The following is a 16,110-nucleotide window of genomic DNA, read 5'->3' as shown; positions in this document are numbered from 1 at the left end:
AATCATTGAAGCAGCTACCAAAATAGCGCTCAGCATAGCTCAAGAGCTGGGGTCTTTTGGCTGCAAGTCTGGTTGATATGCTAGCCATGAGTGATGGTAGCAGGGACTTACCTCTTTGCCATCCCTTCACTTATGCCTGTGCTTAGGGAGAGAAAAGCTGCTGCTCTGAGGAGCGTTCCCTGACTCATGGCTCCCCATGCTGGAGGAACCCTCCAGGGCCCAGATAAATCATCGTATTGTAGTTCAGATTTGACGGAATGGGGGGAAAAGCAAGCAAGCAAGTCAAATTTGCTCCTGAGTGAAGGCAAATTAGGAGTACATTTGGAAACAACCCCAGCATGAATGCCCAACACGGAGATGAGGGTTTTTTTGGGATGAGCTGGCCAAGCGTAATAGGATGGAAAAGTCTAATGGAAAAGTTACAAGAATGGAATTAGCTCTTATAATGAACTTCTGCCTCTGCTGGGGAGGCTGCCCATGGAAGTCCATGTGGCTTCAGTGATTTTCATGGGCTTATGCCAGCAGAAAGTCAGGCCCTGTGTGAAAAATGAGACTTAAATTCTGTACAAATTTGAATGTGTTCTACCCTTACATACCGCAGGCAGAAACCTATGGTACATCACCATACACAAAGCTAAACGTGTTCAGGACAAATTAACAAATCAGGAAGGCGTCCTTAAGTTTATTTAAAATGAGCCTAGCTAAAGTTCTAGAGAGTGTATTCTATATATTCTATATTCTTTGTTGCACTACATAACAATTCCACATATGCTCTGACCTATATAGTGCCTTTCCCTTTAATTTCTACAGTTCAGGCTGTGAACTGGCAAAGCAGAAAAGCAGAGTTCATCAAAAACGTGAAGTATTTCCTGTGAAAAATGTGGAGAGAGATGAAAAATGGCTCCCTCTTTTTTCTTTCTTTAATTTTTCACAGGGATTTGGCAAAACTCCAGAACTTAGGAGCTTTCCAAAACTGGAAAAGCCAAAAATACTTTGAAATTGAACTCCCCAGTAGGAAAACTGAAAAACTGGGGGAAAAAAATCCAACACAAACTATGCTTCTCATGTCAAACAAAAACATTTCTCTTTTTCAAAATACACATAAATTCGGCTGCAACATTTGTCCTGATCTAAAGGAAGAGTGAACAATTGAGTCATAAATACAAGGTGGTTCTTTGTCGTAGCTGACCTCTTTCTCTTGCTCTGGGTTAGAGCTGCTGAGGCTAAAGAGCTGCAACCTAAGAACTTAATATCTCTGCATGAAGTTTTCCATGAGGACTTTTTCAAAAAATTGGAATCAAAGCCATCTAAATATTTTCCTTCAGCAATTCTCTTTCTCTCTTCAGTTTAGCACAGACTGGACTTCTCACAACAGGAAATACCAAGGTTTAGGAAATCTTCCCCACAAGCCCTTAAAAGCCCTGCAAGTCACTTCAATCTAAGATAGGAGTGTTTCTGCCAGAACAACAACAGAAACAGCACACGCACAAAAAGACAACAGTGGACACTTGAAAAACAAAGGAGTCACAAGCTTCCTTCAGGATGAGTCTGTTTACATGTTTTGAAGGGCATGGGAGGTTTTGCAATACAAGCAAGAAAAAAAAAATCCCACCAGTGATGTCCTACACGCTTGGCAAATGTCCTCACAACACACGTGAGTAGCTAAAGGAAAGCAACTGGAAACTTGGGGGTCAAGGTAGGGAGACAGCAGGAGAACAAGAAGGAAGAGGCATACAATCCCCATGTCCAGCATCCTAGCTCACTGCCCCATTCACAAAATCTGAGCCAATAAAACAAGGCTGAATTCTCATGTTATGGCTCAGTTTTGCCCATATTTTTCTACACTTTGCTACAATGGGGTTTTTGCCTGAGGAAGAACTGCATAAGGAACTTCAGCTCTGACCCAGCAGCAGTATAAAAAACAGCCCCGGAAAACTCAAGTGCATTTGAGGATGCTGGAAATTGACTGTACAGAACTTGGCATCTTTCCATCCCCAAAATCTGCTTTAGATGGAGCTAGAGTTTCTTTTAAAAAATAAGAAGCAGGAAGACAGAGCTACATTTCACAGTCAGAGATCCAGATTCATAACTGCTGGATTTCAGAAAACAAAGATCTGTGTTTATCTCAGAGTCCATGCCAGGCTGTGTATACTTCGACCCTGACCTGAGGGAACCTCATCTGTGGGTAACACAAGGATAATTCATGCTCCACTAGGGACATCTGAACCACTCAGGGTAAGAATTCAAACTAAATTTGGCCAGATATAAAAAAGTTTGGACAACTTACCCCTTTCCCCGCCCTTATAATTATTTTCACAGTTGTCTCTGCAATGCCTGAATCTTGTCAGAATTCAGCATTTTTAGAGAGCTCTGCCTGCACAAAGCGCTGTAAGACATGACAGGACAATCATCCCTCTGAGTAAGAGATGTTATCTAATTTTACAGCTGAGGAAACGGTGGAGGTGAATACGCCGTCCTCAAGGCTTCCGGCTCCTTACTGCCTCCTTTTTCTCCCAACACCAAACTTATTTCCAAATTGCATGGCCGCCTCTCAGATGCAGAGGCATTGTTACACTTCGAGGACACCTTGCTCAGTTCTCAAGAAACATTTCCCCCCTGCTGTGGCAGGTTTTGCTTGTTACATTATACTCTCCCGGGCATCTAAATTGCAACTGCATAAACTCATCGCTTTGGTTTTTCTCTCGTATCTTTGCCTGTCACTGGCCCAAGCCTGCAAACTATTGTCAGAAAGCACTCACAAGTCACAAGAGCATCAAAGAGAAGATGTTCTACTGGTGCTCTACTAAGGAGCAGACTGAAGAAAGAGCTCAACTCTCACAAGGCACCAAAAAATTCACATATAATCTTATCCTCGAGACACAAATGCTTAGAAAACCAGCCTTTGTTGGTCTTACTGATCACAGAAACTCCTAGTTTATTTATGGTACAGATTCTTAAATATCCTGCCTGAACTTACATCCTCCAAGTGCAAAGCGCTGCATGGGCACAGGTAAGAGAAAACCCCTGTTTTGATGAAGATGAAGGAGAAAGGATGTTGAGTTATTCCCACTCTATAGCTCAGACACTGAGCTACAGGAAGATTAAATAAGGTCTTATAAGGTCAAGGGAATTAACACTGGCACTCCCATTGCAACTGTGATGTTATTAAACCCAACTTTCACAGCCTCTACGCTAACTGAGTTTGCTGTGCTAGGCCTGCCTAGATATTTCACACAAAATTTGGCCATAAAAGTCCACACCTTCATATGTAGTACCTACACCTCATCTGTTGCCAATAACATCCCAAATCTTTTTCTTTTAAATGCCTGTCTCTTGAAAGGTTCCTTTACTCCTCCCCCCATATTCTGCAACTCACTGTAAAAGGGGAGTAAAAGGGAAGGAAAAGAGCTGGCATACCACTGTGACCTGGCTTTATTTCAGGAATAACAGAATACATTTCCTGCCTTGGTGTCTACAAAAAATTCTTATCAGATCCTTTCTCTGGAGCTTATTCTGCTATCTCCCTAGCAAGGCTTTTCTGGAAGAGAGAGGAAAACAATTTGGAAAAGATTAATAAACACCAATAAGTGAGGGTGCAAGCAGCTCCTCGAGCAGATGAATCCCTGTTAGCCATTCTCTGGCCTCACAAATGTTCAGCTGTGGGAGAAAGAGATTAGTTCACAAAGATCAAACTGGTTCAAGCTGAACAGGTGGTTTCATCCATTGGCTTAACAATAGCTGTCATGCAGTGAGTTAAATTCCTCCTTTTCATGCTGGCCTCCCACGACAGTGATAATTACCCTTCAGCACCTCATGCCTGTGCTGCTGAATGGTCCTTTCTCTCCAGGACTTTCTTGTGCGAGTTTGCTTTGGTGTATGTGGGTAAGATGACAACAGACATAAGAATTATCCACTTACAGGCTGGTTGGTGGCTTGGCTCTGGTGCCATGCTAGGGGTGACTGTGGAGCTTGGGTGATAGAACAGCATGGAAAAAACGGGTCTGAGTGATGAGGAAAGGGCACGCTCTGGTCACGTGGTAGATCTCCTGCCTGGTTTTGCGAGACTTCAGGGAACTTTGTGTCCCTGAATCCCTTCTGTGTGAGAAAGTGCTGCCATGGCAGACAATGAAGACACAGCAGTGTATTTTAGCATTGCCTGGTCTCTGTTTACAGGACAAGGAAGCAATGAGAAGACAGCGTGCCTCTTGGGGATACTTTGGAGGGCTCCAGTTTATGCACCCTCTGACTGCAGTCAGAGTCTGTCCTTCTGTGGGACTGACTAGCAGCAGACCTCTGGCACGGGTCACGCAGCGAACAGAAAATTGTTGGAAGCTGCAGAGCCCTGCAGGTTGGGTTTTTTTGACGTAGAAGATGGGTTGCTATAGTGAGACCACCTTCAGCCTCATGGTAAGCTTCTGGTCTGAGTTGAGTAAGAGTTGTTCCAATAAGCCCAGCCTGAAAGTGATGGGACACATGAATAAAAGCAGCTGTGTCTTCCTCCAACAGGGCTAGAAAAAGCCTTCCTATCCACTAGAGGTAGAAGAATGTGGCTTTGATCCACCCTCAATGACTAATAACAGGCCAGAAAGGTGCTCACTGGCTCCTGGAGGCATTCACCTCTTCCGATTGGCATTAACTCAATCTTTCCTGGCTGTAAGTAAACCCATCTGTCCTTCATCTGGGCTTAACCTCCTCTAGTATCCTGCGTTGTCTGAGGAGCACAGCGGTAAGTTGACGACATTTGCAATTTCTGAATGGATTAATTGGAAGTTTCTAGCCAATAATGATTTCCTTCACCAATAGTGAACGTGCCTCCAATATGTCTCAAAAGGCCTTTAAAGTAGAGTTCAATAAAACCTTTGGCGGGTTTGACAGCAATGCTACTTTCCCTTCATTGTTACAGTATAATGCATTCTCCTTGCAGTGCAAAGACATATGGGCCTCAGCTCCCAAATCTGCTGATGCAAGAATTCCTCTTGTCTTTTTTTTGCCAAGATCTTTGGGAGAAGAAAAAAATCTTACTGTAACTGTAATGCTGCTGCTTAAGGGATTAGCACTCTTTCATACTGGAGACGAGCAGTTGCTAGGTTTTCTGCAAGGGAGAAAGCTATCTGCAACATGTAAGAAAAATGGGATTGCAGAAAATCAACTGCATCTTCTATTTGTTTTGAGCAAAAGTAGAAAATCTGGAGTATCCAACCTTCTGTGAAAGTATCATACTACTGCCAATCCCATTCTGTGGACCAGGCTCTAGAAGAGTAAATGGGACCAATGAAATGCATCTTTTCAGAGCTTCTGCTATTTTTTCCACTAGTGGGAAGCTCTTCTGTCTGGGAAAAAACACATAGTACAAGTCACAGCTTCAAGCTTTACTAATTTTTGAGCACTGCTCTGATGCTATATAGTTTCTAAAATAGCATAAACCATATTTTCTTTTTTAAGACACCTTTGGCTGCTAATTGTATAAGATAGCTATAGGATAATTGAGTATTGAGCTTAGGGGATGTGCTCTGGTGGAAAGTACATTTGAAATTATACCATCAGACTAGTCCCTACAGTGTTGGCACGTTGTTGTAACCAAAGCTCCCCACCCCAGGGTCCCAAAACAGTAAGAATAACAGCCAAAAGATTGTACAGATCTGCTCTTGTATTAACAGGGAAGCAGGTAAACTACAGGTAAGAGATTAATGCAATTTTTCAGGCACTGTGCAGTGTCCTACTCTGGATACAACCAAAGCCTGGACAAGTCTGCATTTAAAGCAGTCATCTATGGGGAGCAAGCAGAACAACATTCTGCTTCTAAACAAAGAGGATCTGCCCCACGTTCTCCACAGTACAAGACCAGGTTAGTTTAAAATAAAAAGCCAGTGGCAAATACATTGCTAAAGGAAAGCTGTGAAACAGACAGATGAATTGAGGACTGTTTCATCCAAAGAGCTGCACAGACTGTTCTTCTCTGTCAGAATCAGGGCTGAGAGAAAATATAATATGCCCACATATATCTTTACACCAGCTTAACTAAACTTAACCTGAGGCAAATATAACTGGTCTGCCGCAACTAGTTTATTTTGCAGCAACTGGTCTGCTTTTGCAGCACTTACTGGTTTGATAAAAGGTTTCCTTATATGTGAAGCACACCTTCCCTCTCAGCACAGAGATGTAATTTCCCCTTCCAGTCCTTGGCCAGTAAGCCAGTATCCCAGAATGATGTATTTTAACTAATTTCAGCAATTGAATCCCTTGGCTTGGAGGCACGTGTGATGCAGAACACAGCATGTGCAATTTTAAGTTAATATTTTCCTTTTCATTCAGAGGATAGAAGCTAACAAAGCTAGTGGATTTACCTACAGCCCAAACAGAAATGTCTAGTTAGGAAAACAGGCCAGATGCCTGCATATAGAGGCATGGGGAGCACTGGATCCAAACACAAATCTCCCTTGGGTCCAGGAATGTTCAGATTTGGAGTTTTGCTTCAGGCTTGTTTTGAAGTGCCACCAAGATGGAGGTTCTAGTACTAGCCTTGGCTCCAGCTGCCCTGAACTATTTCTCTGTGCCTAGTGCAGGCAGAAGCTAGGTTGGATTCCACCTCTGTAGCGTTGCAGAGGACTGAGCTTTAAGGGTGTCTGTCTGCCTTGGCACAGAGAACACTCACCGGGCCAGACTTTATGGAGAGCACAGAGGATCATTTCAGCATGCTTTTCCACTTGCAAGCTGAAGCAGGCAATGAATTTGTCTCCAGATGCAATAAGCAAGGCGAACTAACCAACCAAATCACTCTGAGCATAGATCTAAGTCTTCTCTTACTTGCATAGTTAAGAGGAACTGATCCAAACCCCAGTGAAGTCAATGGAAAAAACTCCCATTGACATCAATGCACCCTGAACACAGCCCAGTGACTTTTCAATGAAGTCCCACGTGCAAAACAGTGAAAGCAAAGAAGAGACTCATTGTGTGCTGAAAGCAGAAGGACATAGAAAGAGGCAGATGAAAAACTGGGCATATTTCTGGGGAGAGTCTACTAATTAAGTAATAGTGACATAGCTTTAAACCATTTGTTGCTAGATTAATCTAAAAAGAGTAAGCAGAATTAAGATGAAGTTTTAATGTTGCTTTACCATTTCTCTCCATTAAAACTTCCCTGGCTACTGCAGCTCTTCTGATATCAAGATGATTTTACATTTGCCCAGAATCTGGTCCACTGTCTTCAGACACAATGTAAAGACTGTGGGCTTCCTTTGCTCACAGCAACTGTAGTCCAAGGGATCAGCATTGTGAGTTACTGCTCAGCTGCCAAGAGCTGTTATATATGCTAAACCATCAAAATCATTACCGTGCCATTCCAGGAAGGCAGTTAAGCATATGTTTAGGTTCCATTAACTTAAAAGTTAAACATACGCTTAAGAGTTGTCCTTTTTGTGAATCACAGCCAAACTCTGCAGTGCTGTTCTGACCGAGTGGAAGTATTGTCTGCCTCTGTCCTCCTTCCCTACCTGCTCCATGGAGGCACTGTATACATAGATCTACAGTCACTCTTAAATAAATAAGACACACACCTCTACCTCTGTAGAAAGCAAAGTGAGCAGAGCGAAACACACATGGCACACATCAGCTAAAAAGCCCCTAGTTTAGCTAGAACACTATTGACTTTAAGGCTACAGAGTGAGCACAAAGGTTGAAATGGTCCATACTCTGCCATGCAGCAGAATCACAACCTTTTGTGAGGAGACTGAACAAAATCTTGTCCTAAACATTGAAGAAATCAAGTTGTCAGTGCTACTCACCTCGCTGTCTTCTGCAGGGGGTGGGGGAGGCTCTTTGATGATCTAGAAGGATCAAAGAGAAACAGAATAGTAAATCCATACTTCCATACTTGTTCCTTAGCACAATTCAAGTGTCACTTAAAAAACACCCAAGCAACAAAACAACAGGATATGCCACTGTGAACATCTCTGCGTCATTACAGGGTGACTATGTGTGCTACTGGTGTCACAGTCACTGAGAGTAAGAGGGGAAATAGGAGGCGTCCCAAATCCCTGCCATACAGACGTTTCCTAATTACAGCTCCAGACTCATATTGGTCATTAGGTGACCCCTGCCCTATATAAGGTAACAGCAAATTCAAAGTCATGTATCTTTGATTCTCTAGCCTCCTAATCCCAGCACACAGTCAGTGCTGGGTCTAAGCAACAGATAGCAATCACTGTTTCACCTGAACAACCATGCTAAAAATCAGCGTCTCCTTCTACTGGCCACTGCACATGCGTACAGATCTTGCCTCAAAAAATTTACAGTCTGAACAAAGACTGGAAAGTGAAACGAAGGTTAAGTAAAATGCCCTGGAGACATTGCAAAGCAGTAATAAACCCCCAGCCTCTGTCTCCCAGGCCTGTACTTCATTCCAGAAGGCTATGCCACCTCATGCTCTCATGAAAAATGCTTTTTACATTATCAGGCTAATATAGTTCACTCTCATAAGGTTTTAAAAAAATATAAAAATATATATACATTTGATTCTCTCCCAGGGTTTCTAATAAAGCAAGCAGGGCGAGGTTCTAGACTGGTCCAGGATATTCTCCATAGAAACAATTTAAGTTTATGTGGGCGTGAGGCTATTATTTCATGCAAAAAGTTTGCATCTAGGGCTCGGCAGGCAGTTGGCTATTATCACAGCCCTCCACTCCAAGAGCAACAGAGAGCCTTCCAAAGGGAAAGCAGTTGCATGCAGGCACGTCAAATATCTCTCCCTTACACGAGACGCACCCCAATGCACAGCCATTGCAGTCAACAGATTGAATTCAGCCAGTCACGTCAAGGCAATTGCCCCAGGGATGGATTTTCTGCAGTAGTTTTAAGTCCATCTGGATGAGGACAGCTCTTTACACACCAGGCCATGAGTCAGATGCTGTCAGGGTGCTGAGCGCCTGTGGAGATAGCACTGAGTGTCCTCAGCTCCTCTCAGGACTGGCTGTAGAGGCTGCCTAGGCATAGGGTACAGATGTGTAGGCTTAAAAATTACCCTTAAAAAAAAAATAAATCACAGTCCCAAACAATAATAGCTTGGCTGTTTAAATGCAGAAAGGGAAAATGACAATCACATTAAAGGCCCTGAAGATATAAATATTTACAACAATTCATCTCACTCGTGTTTTTCCTTCTCTGATGAGCTCACTGTTTTTATTTTCCTCTGCAAACCCCAAGTCATGCAATGTGGCCATTAATGAAGAGCATATGCCTCTGGCTAAGGAGGAGATCGGGGCTGGATCAGTCCTTTGTTTGTATCTCAGCCCAGAGCAATGATGGTTGTAGAGCTCTGCCACTACCTGTTCCTGGGCAGCAGGGCTTTTTTTTGGTGGCTTACAGTGCCCTCGAGGGAACCTCTGCTAAAGAATCTTTGTGCTTTAGGAATCAACATTGAATCTTTGTTTATATGCACAGAAGCACAAAGCACACGTGGAAGCATGAAATGACATTTGAGGAGCATGGTAGGCGCACCTGCTGCCCTGCTCACAACATCGCTCATTCTGACATAGCAGAACTGTGGGTCAGGCTGTGGCTGTGAAGCCACTGACCACATTAGGGAGAAAGGGCGGGGTGATGCCCCAGAGGAGCTCAGTCTGACTAGCAGAGCTGGTGAGTGTCTGATACAGCATCCATCTCTCTGTCTACCCAGCTTGTGCTTGCAGCTCTGGGGGATACCAGCTCTTCCCCTGATGGAAAGCAAATGATGAGAAGCGGATGAAAAGTTGTCTGCATCAGAGTATTGCTCTGTGGAAGGGAAATCATGGGTATCAGTATGGTTTATTCAAAGTGCTGCTCCTTGGTTTAAGATGGAGACAGCATAATCTCTTACATGTCTCTTGACACAATAAATACTGACTCGGTGTGTACAATGCACCAAAATACATAGAAGACTTTCCTAGCCACGTTTTCAGATACATTTTGGTCAGTGTGAGGGGTGACACTTGTCAAGAGACCTCCTTTTGAGCCAAACCCCTTAATCCAAACCCACTGGACGCTGAGAAATTTCAGATATCTGATCCAAAATATACTTATTGGAAGTGGCCTTATTCCCTCCTCTAACATTACTCTGGTGGAACATCATGGGTTCCAGTGGAGTTTCTCTCATTTGCATTGGCATGAAACATCAGGATAATCTGTCCAACATATTTGGTCCAGCTAAGCATTCGAACACAGCTTCTCAGCCAGTATCACTAGAAACTCTCAAGATTACAGACTTGGAAATGAAGAGATGGCTGTGTTTTTCATACTTTTGCATTCCTTCTCATAACGTATGCACACACATACACGCAAACTAACTGATTTCTATAAACAGATCAAGTTTTTTCTATCACAGTCCAAGAGAAAAAGAAAGAAATTCCTTCAATTGTTAAGTGCTATGCACTTCTAAGAGCAACTGAACGCCCCATAAGTTGGCAACATAGATTGGTTAGTTTGGACAAGTCCGGAGGTGGGGAGAGTTTAGTCTTTGCCTTTGAGCCTGTATGAACTTTCAAAGTTCAAGCCTTACCAAAAAAATGTATTTTCTGTCTCGCTGCCCAGGTCTGGAAAGGCTTTTGGTCTACAAAAAGGAGAAATCTTTTCCTTCTCCATTTTGGATTCTTATAGTTACAGCTGTATATGCACAAGACCCTCATTCAGGGATACTGGAGGCAGCGAAGCAAATGGGATCTTTGTGCCATCTCACAAAAGAGCCGAATGGCAGTGCCTTACACCTGCTCATTTTGCACAAATAGAAACAATTACTCAAGTACAAGAAAGAAAATGCCATTACAGGGAACTCGGTGAGGATTCAGCCCACACTGGCACAGAAGACTTGAGTCCGCCACGTTTTGTTCTGGGCTGCACCTCTCGCTTTCCTTCTGCCCCGCCAGATGACACACATGGACCTGCTGAACGCGATCAGCTGGGAGCATGCTTGGCCAAGCAAAATGCTTAGGCTAGTTTAGCTTGGCAAGGCTGAAGTGTTTGTTCATGTGTGCTGCAATTGTTTTGATAACCCCAAGCCATTTCTGTGATTGCTGCTGCAACTGTATCTCCTGTCCCTGTGTTTGAAAGAAGAAAAAGATGATCATTCAGCAACTGTGTTTGCTCACTAGGTGAGGAATACATGAGGGCTTCTACATCATCGCTGTGCTGTAAAAACCTTACAACGCGGTCTTTTGTTTTCAAGTAGCAAAGGCCTGTGGGATGGAGAGGTGGCCATTGGCTTTTCTTGGCAGAGGAAGGAACTTCGAGAGTAGTTTTCAGCACTTCTACATACTTAGCTACAAAAATTCAGGACAGTAAAGTAATTCTTTGCCTTTCTATCACCTTTCATCACAGATCTCAACATGCATGTGACTGACACAGGTCTCTGTTAGCTGACCCACCCTGATGTCACAGATGCATGGAGGAGCAGCTGTTTCTGATGAATAACCCAGTGTAAAAGCAGAGGAATATTATTAGCCACCTCCTAGAAGTTTAAAAGCATTGGAGAGAACAGGTTTTCTGTTGCCCTGAAATTTCCGTAGCCATTCAGGCATAAGAGAGCACATGTTGAATCCAAATTTTGCATATTCCAGGAATGTGTCTAGGATGCTTTCCATCTTGGGAGACCAGATAACTCCACTAGTTTACAGTGTCCAGCAAGCACATACTCAGTAACTCTCCCTGGAGTTTTATATGATAGATAGGGGCAATATGTTTCTTGTCAGCAAAGTGTATCTGCTTTAAGATGGAACAGATCATCATTTAAGATGAGGGCTACATGATAAAACAGTACAAAATAAGAAATAAAAGACTTCACCTCTAATTAGGACTAAAATTTGCGAAGGGAGCATGCAGTTAACTGAGCAGATTTTTTGTCCTTATTTACCTTCACTCTTCTGGAAAATACAGAATATCTATTTTTGCTATCCTAATAAGCAGGGTTGGTTTTTTTTTTATAGCACTAACTGTGACCCATCTGACATCTTTTTTTTTTTTTCCCCCCTTACATATTTATAGTTTTGACCTCCTCTAAGTCCTGTGACAGAGTTTCATAGTTTAGTTATGAGTTGGGTAAAGAAACATTTCCTTTTTATTTGTTTCATATCTGCCATGACTTCTAAGTACCTATTAAATCCTTGGAGATTCGGTCTACACTTCAAAGTTTCTAATACAAGCAGGAGCCTGTCCCTATTTCTTCATCTGCGGTACAATACATTCTTCTTCCTAGACATAGTAGTAAGAGGTAAATGAAGTCCAATAAGAAAGCTAACTCATACTTTTAAGTCAACCTCTCTTGTCAGCCTGGAAGCAGATCCCAGGAATCTCAATTTTAACTCATTAAAACTGGGAGATAAGGCTGTTTCACACCTAAGACTTCAAGCTGATGTGCACAAACCACATTCAATACAGATCATAGCACAAGTCAAAATCATCCACTTATGAAAGACATGACATCATGGAAAAAAAAGTCCTCCAATTAACTAACTCTGGTACAGTTTGCAACTGAACGGGGCTGACATGCAGTTCTCCAGGGAATGCATGAAAAAAATGTAGCATCTGCAAAGGTCATTCCTTTTCCTAGGCTATTTCACTTACAGATAAACAAGGCCAGAACCAGTGGCGTCTGCTCCAAGTCTCTGACCCACCTTTGTTGGAAGACTATATAAATGAAGTTCCTTTTCTGGACTAAAGAAAAGATCATAGATACTTTCAGCTATATGCAGACGCCCTTGCCCTCACTCGCTGATTGCTAGTGAATTTTCTGGTTAAGTAAGACTATATCCTAAAGACCTATTTCTCCTTAGCTGGGCTGAGCCAACTTTCTTTGGAAGAGGTGAGAGGCAGCCAGGAAAAAAAACAAAGGAAGAAGTCATTTTTATTGAGTTGATTACTTCCCATGCAGGACTGGGGCAAAGAACAACAGTGCCTCCTCTGTGTTAAGTATCTGTTGTGGTCTGGAACAAAGGGTGCTGAAGCTGGTCAAATTAATATAATTGCCCTTTGGATCTGGCCTTAAGGAAATGCATTAGCAAGTAAAATGGTTTGGGAATCTGAAGTCTAGGCATGTCATCTACAGGCAAATGGCTACCTTCCTAACTTTCAGAGGGCAATGCTTAGCACTTTCCAAAGAGGGAACTCCATGGAGATCTTTCCTTTTGGACACCTCATAACTGACAGACACTTTGGAGAATTTGGCTTTAACTTTTTGGTAATGACACATCACTGCAGCACATCAAAGCACCCTAGTTCAGTGCCTGGCACACACATTGTTCTTTTAGCCCATTTCTCTACCTGGGCTGCTGTAGAGCTGGATGGTATTAGCCCAGGCAAAATGCCTCTGCTATGCTATTTTCAGGATCCATGCTAGCCTGTTTAAAGATGGCCAGTTATAGGGCATTATATCTGTATCTGAACTCTCCTGATCTGACTGACAGGAGGCTGAGAGGAACAGTGAACTGCTGCGGGTATTCTGGATGATTAATAAGACTGTCTTTATCTTTCTGCTGCCCTTTGTGCACAGCAATTGCAAAGTCAGGTTCTGTTATTTACACTACTTTAAACCTACAATAACAGTGCTACCTCCAAATGTTTTGGATTGACTGTGCTATAAATGAAGACACTCATTTGCGGCAGCATGCATGGATTCAGAGCTTGGATGTTACACACCACATTAAGCTCCAATAAATTCAGTGAAACTGTACCACATTATACTAGGGGAGTGCTTGCCTCAATAGCTCAGATCCAAACCAAAGGCAGGGACTGCGGGGTCCACAAGCAATTTCTGCCTGCACGTTTGTGTCTTTCTCTTGGTTTGTCTCAATAATGTTTCAGATGATTCATGACTCTGCTCTCCCTTCTCCCAAAATCATCATAACTGCAGAAGAAAACCCCTGTGCCTCGTGTGCACATGGGAGCGGGTGGGAATCAGAATACGTGGACCTTTAAGTAATCTCCATCAAGCCAACATGCACCATGTAATTTTATGACTCTTCAGAGTTGCTGTAGAGTCTATGCATTTCCTCCCCTCCTCTTCCTCTAGTTTAGCCATGATTTTCATGTGGCTTTAATATATATTTTCTGTATTTTCTCCATCCAGCTTTTTGTTTCCAAAACTTCTGGTCAGCTGCAGTACGGACTGAGAGCCAAACAAATTGCTGGGTTCTTCCATGCTTCCTTCCAGAAAGCAGCTTTAAAGTTAAAACTGGTGTTAGATGCCTAAATACCAACACCTCATTTATATGCCATCCACACCCCTCTATTTAAAAAAGCTGCAGTACAAAAATGAGTAAGATGGTGCATATATTTTAAGTGGGCAATCAACACAGACCAGCTTCTCATTCCCTCAGGCCACACTATATGGATACATAAGGGAGGCAAAGACTCATGTTTACCTCATAAAACTGTAAGGAGATGGGATGTACGAGCATGTGGGGAAATGCTTTGAGTCTCAGTCTCAGCTGCACCAGGGAGATATTTCCACTCATATCCTCTGCATTTTATCCCCTGGATTGCCCCAGCTAAGATTCAGCCCAAGGCTTGGGGCAGGCTGACTAGCCACCGCTTCAGCTATGCCAGGGCTAATCTTTCATGCAGATCCTGTTCAGGTGCAAAGCATGGCCCAAACATAACTTGCTCAGCCTGCCAATTTTAAGTGTCTACAGGAGACACATGTTCAGTGTGGTCCTGCGCATTGGCACAGGGAAACTGTCCCAGCATAGACAAGCCTTCCAACTATTGTATTAATTAAGTCTTCATTATATATCCAAAACACTTTAAACAGCTCCATTTCCAAGCCAATCTAACAACATGCCTGCAAAATCCTCCTTAAGACAGTTTTGGAGGCTTATTATCTATTTGGCTTACATCCATATTAAAATCTATTTGGTTTGCATCAATATTAAACCTAAGCCTTATGTTGGCCTCCTACCCAGAACGCTTTCACCCTTGGGCACCTAAATAGCCTTTTGCACGCACAGTTACTACTACGATCGCTCAGACTCCTTCAGGTTATGCTGTGTTCAGGAAAGAGGAGGAATGGGAAGACTACAGCAAAATGCCCACTAACATCAATGAGGCTAGGATCTGGCATCTGCTGTTTTGCAGATATGTTCTGCCCAGGAAAAGTGGGGTTGTCCTGCTATAGATGTCTTTGTATTTGCCATCATTCTTCTAACGTGTACAGTGTTGGGTATGTCAGCTTAGCAGAATTATCTTTCTTTGTTTTCTGTTGTTGAATAAACATCCTTGAAACCTTTTGAAAGGTTAGCACCTGGCTCCCATGCTTTTGTAATATCCCCCCCACAGATATCAAGGGAAATTTTGCCTGTCCTGGTATCAGGCACAGCAAAGACCTAATTATTGTTCTGATCCACTAAGCAACAATTGCATCTACTGTAAACTGAGTGGTAAATTCCAGACTTCATCCCAGAATACTTCTGAGACCAATAAACTTGGATACACTTGGAAAGAGCATTTCTTTATGGGTGCATGCCAAGGAGATACTGGGTTCCAGATGAATCTCCAGAGTAAGTCTATTGACTTCAGTCCATTTACTCCAGGGATGAAGCTGGCTTGGTGTCTTTCCTGAAGAACTGCTGGATAATGATTCCTATTTAATTAAAAAGCATGCCAAAAGGAATTTCAGGGTTTAGAAATGTGCTTGTCACTCAAACAAATTTATACTTGGTAAGAAAAAAAGTTTGTTTTTTTTTCTTTTTCCCTGGACACATACACAATTACCTCTGAAACATCCCTGGGCTTGAATCCACAGCAGTGTCTCTGGGTCTGCGGTTTGATTATTAGAGGTTATTGCTTGCCTGCCTCTGTTGTCTGTTGTGCAAGCCAGTTCCTCTGCCCTTAATTCACTCTGGGCTTCTGACAACACTGCATTCCTTAATGTGCCATTACCAAACTAGTAAATAAGCACTGCTCTGCTCTTTCTCCCTACCCTAAGCCAAACAGGCTGGGTACTCCTTTGTGGATTTATCTTTAATTTTACAGAATCTTTGGGTAAGCAATACACAGTAAGGTATCTTAGCTGCTGATCTACTGCCATACATACTGGACTGCCATCCCAGAGAGACGGAAGAGATTTCATACAGGGTCTTGAATTAAAATCTT

General features: G+C 42.8%; 1 protein-coding gene across 1 annotated transcript in view; it reads right to left on the bottom strand.

Moving 5' to 3' along the window:
- The window catches only part of ANTXR1 (ANTXR cell adhesion molecule 1), a 105,771-nt gene that overhangs the window by 28,603 nt on the left and 61,058 nt on the right, over positions 1 to 16,110 (bottom strand). The window contains exon 14 of the mRNA XM_076358871.1: positions 7,782 to 7,823. Within this exon, the coding sequence (XP_076214986.1) occupies positions 7,782 to 7,823 (42 nt within the window). The remainder of the gene's footprint in view (positions 1 to 7,781; positions 7,824 to 16,110) is intronic.

This window comes from Aptenodytes patagonicus, chromosome 24 (genome assembly GCF_965638725.1).
Source record: "Aptenodytes patagonicus chromosome 24, bAptPat1.pri.cur, whole genome shotgun sequence".
In the NCBI taxonomy this organism is placed as follows: domain Eukaryota; kingdom Metazoa; phylum Chordata; class Aves; order Sphenisciformes; family Spheniscidae; genus Aptenodytes; species Aptenodytes patagonicus.
The sequence above is the reverse complement of the archived record's forward strand: the minus strand, read 5'-3'. Positions and strand labels throughout refer to the sequence as shown.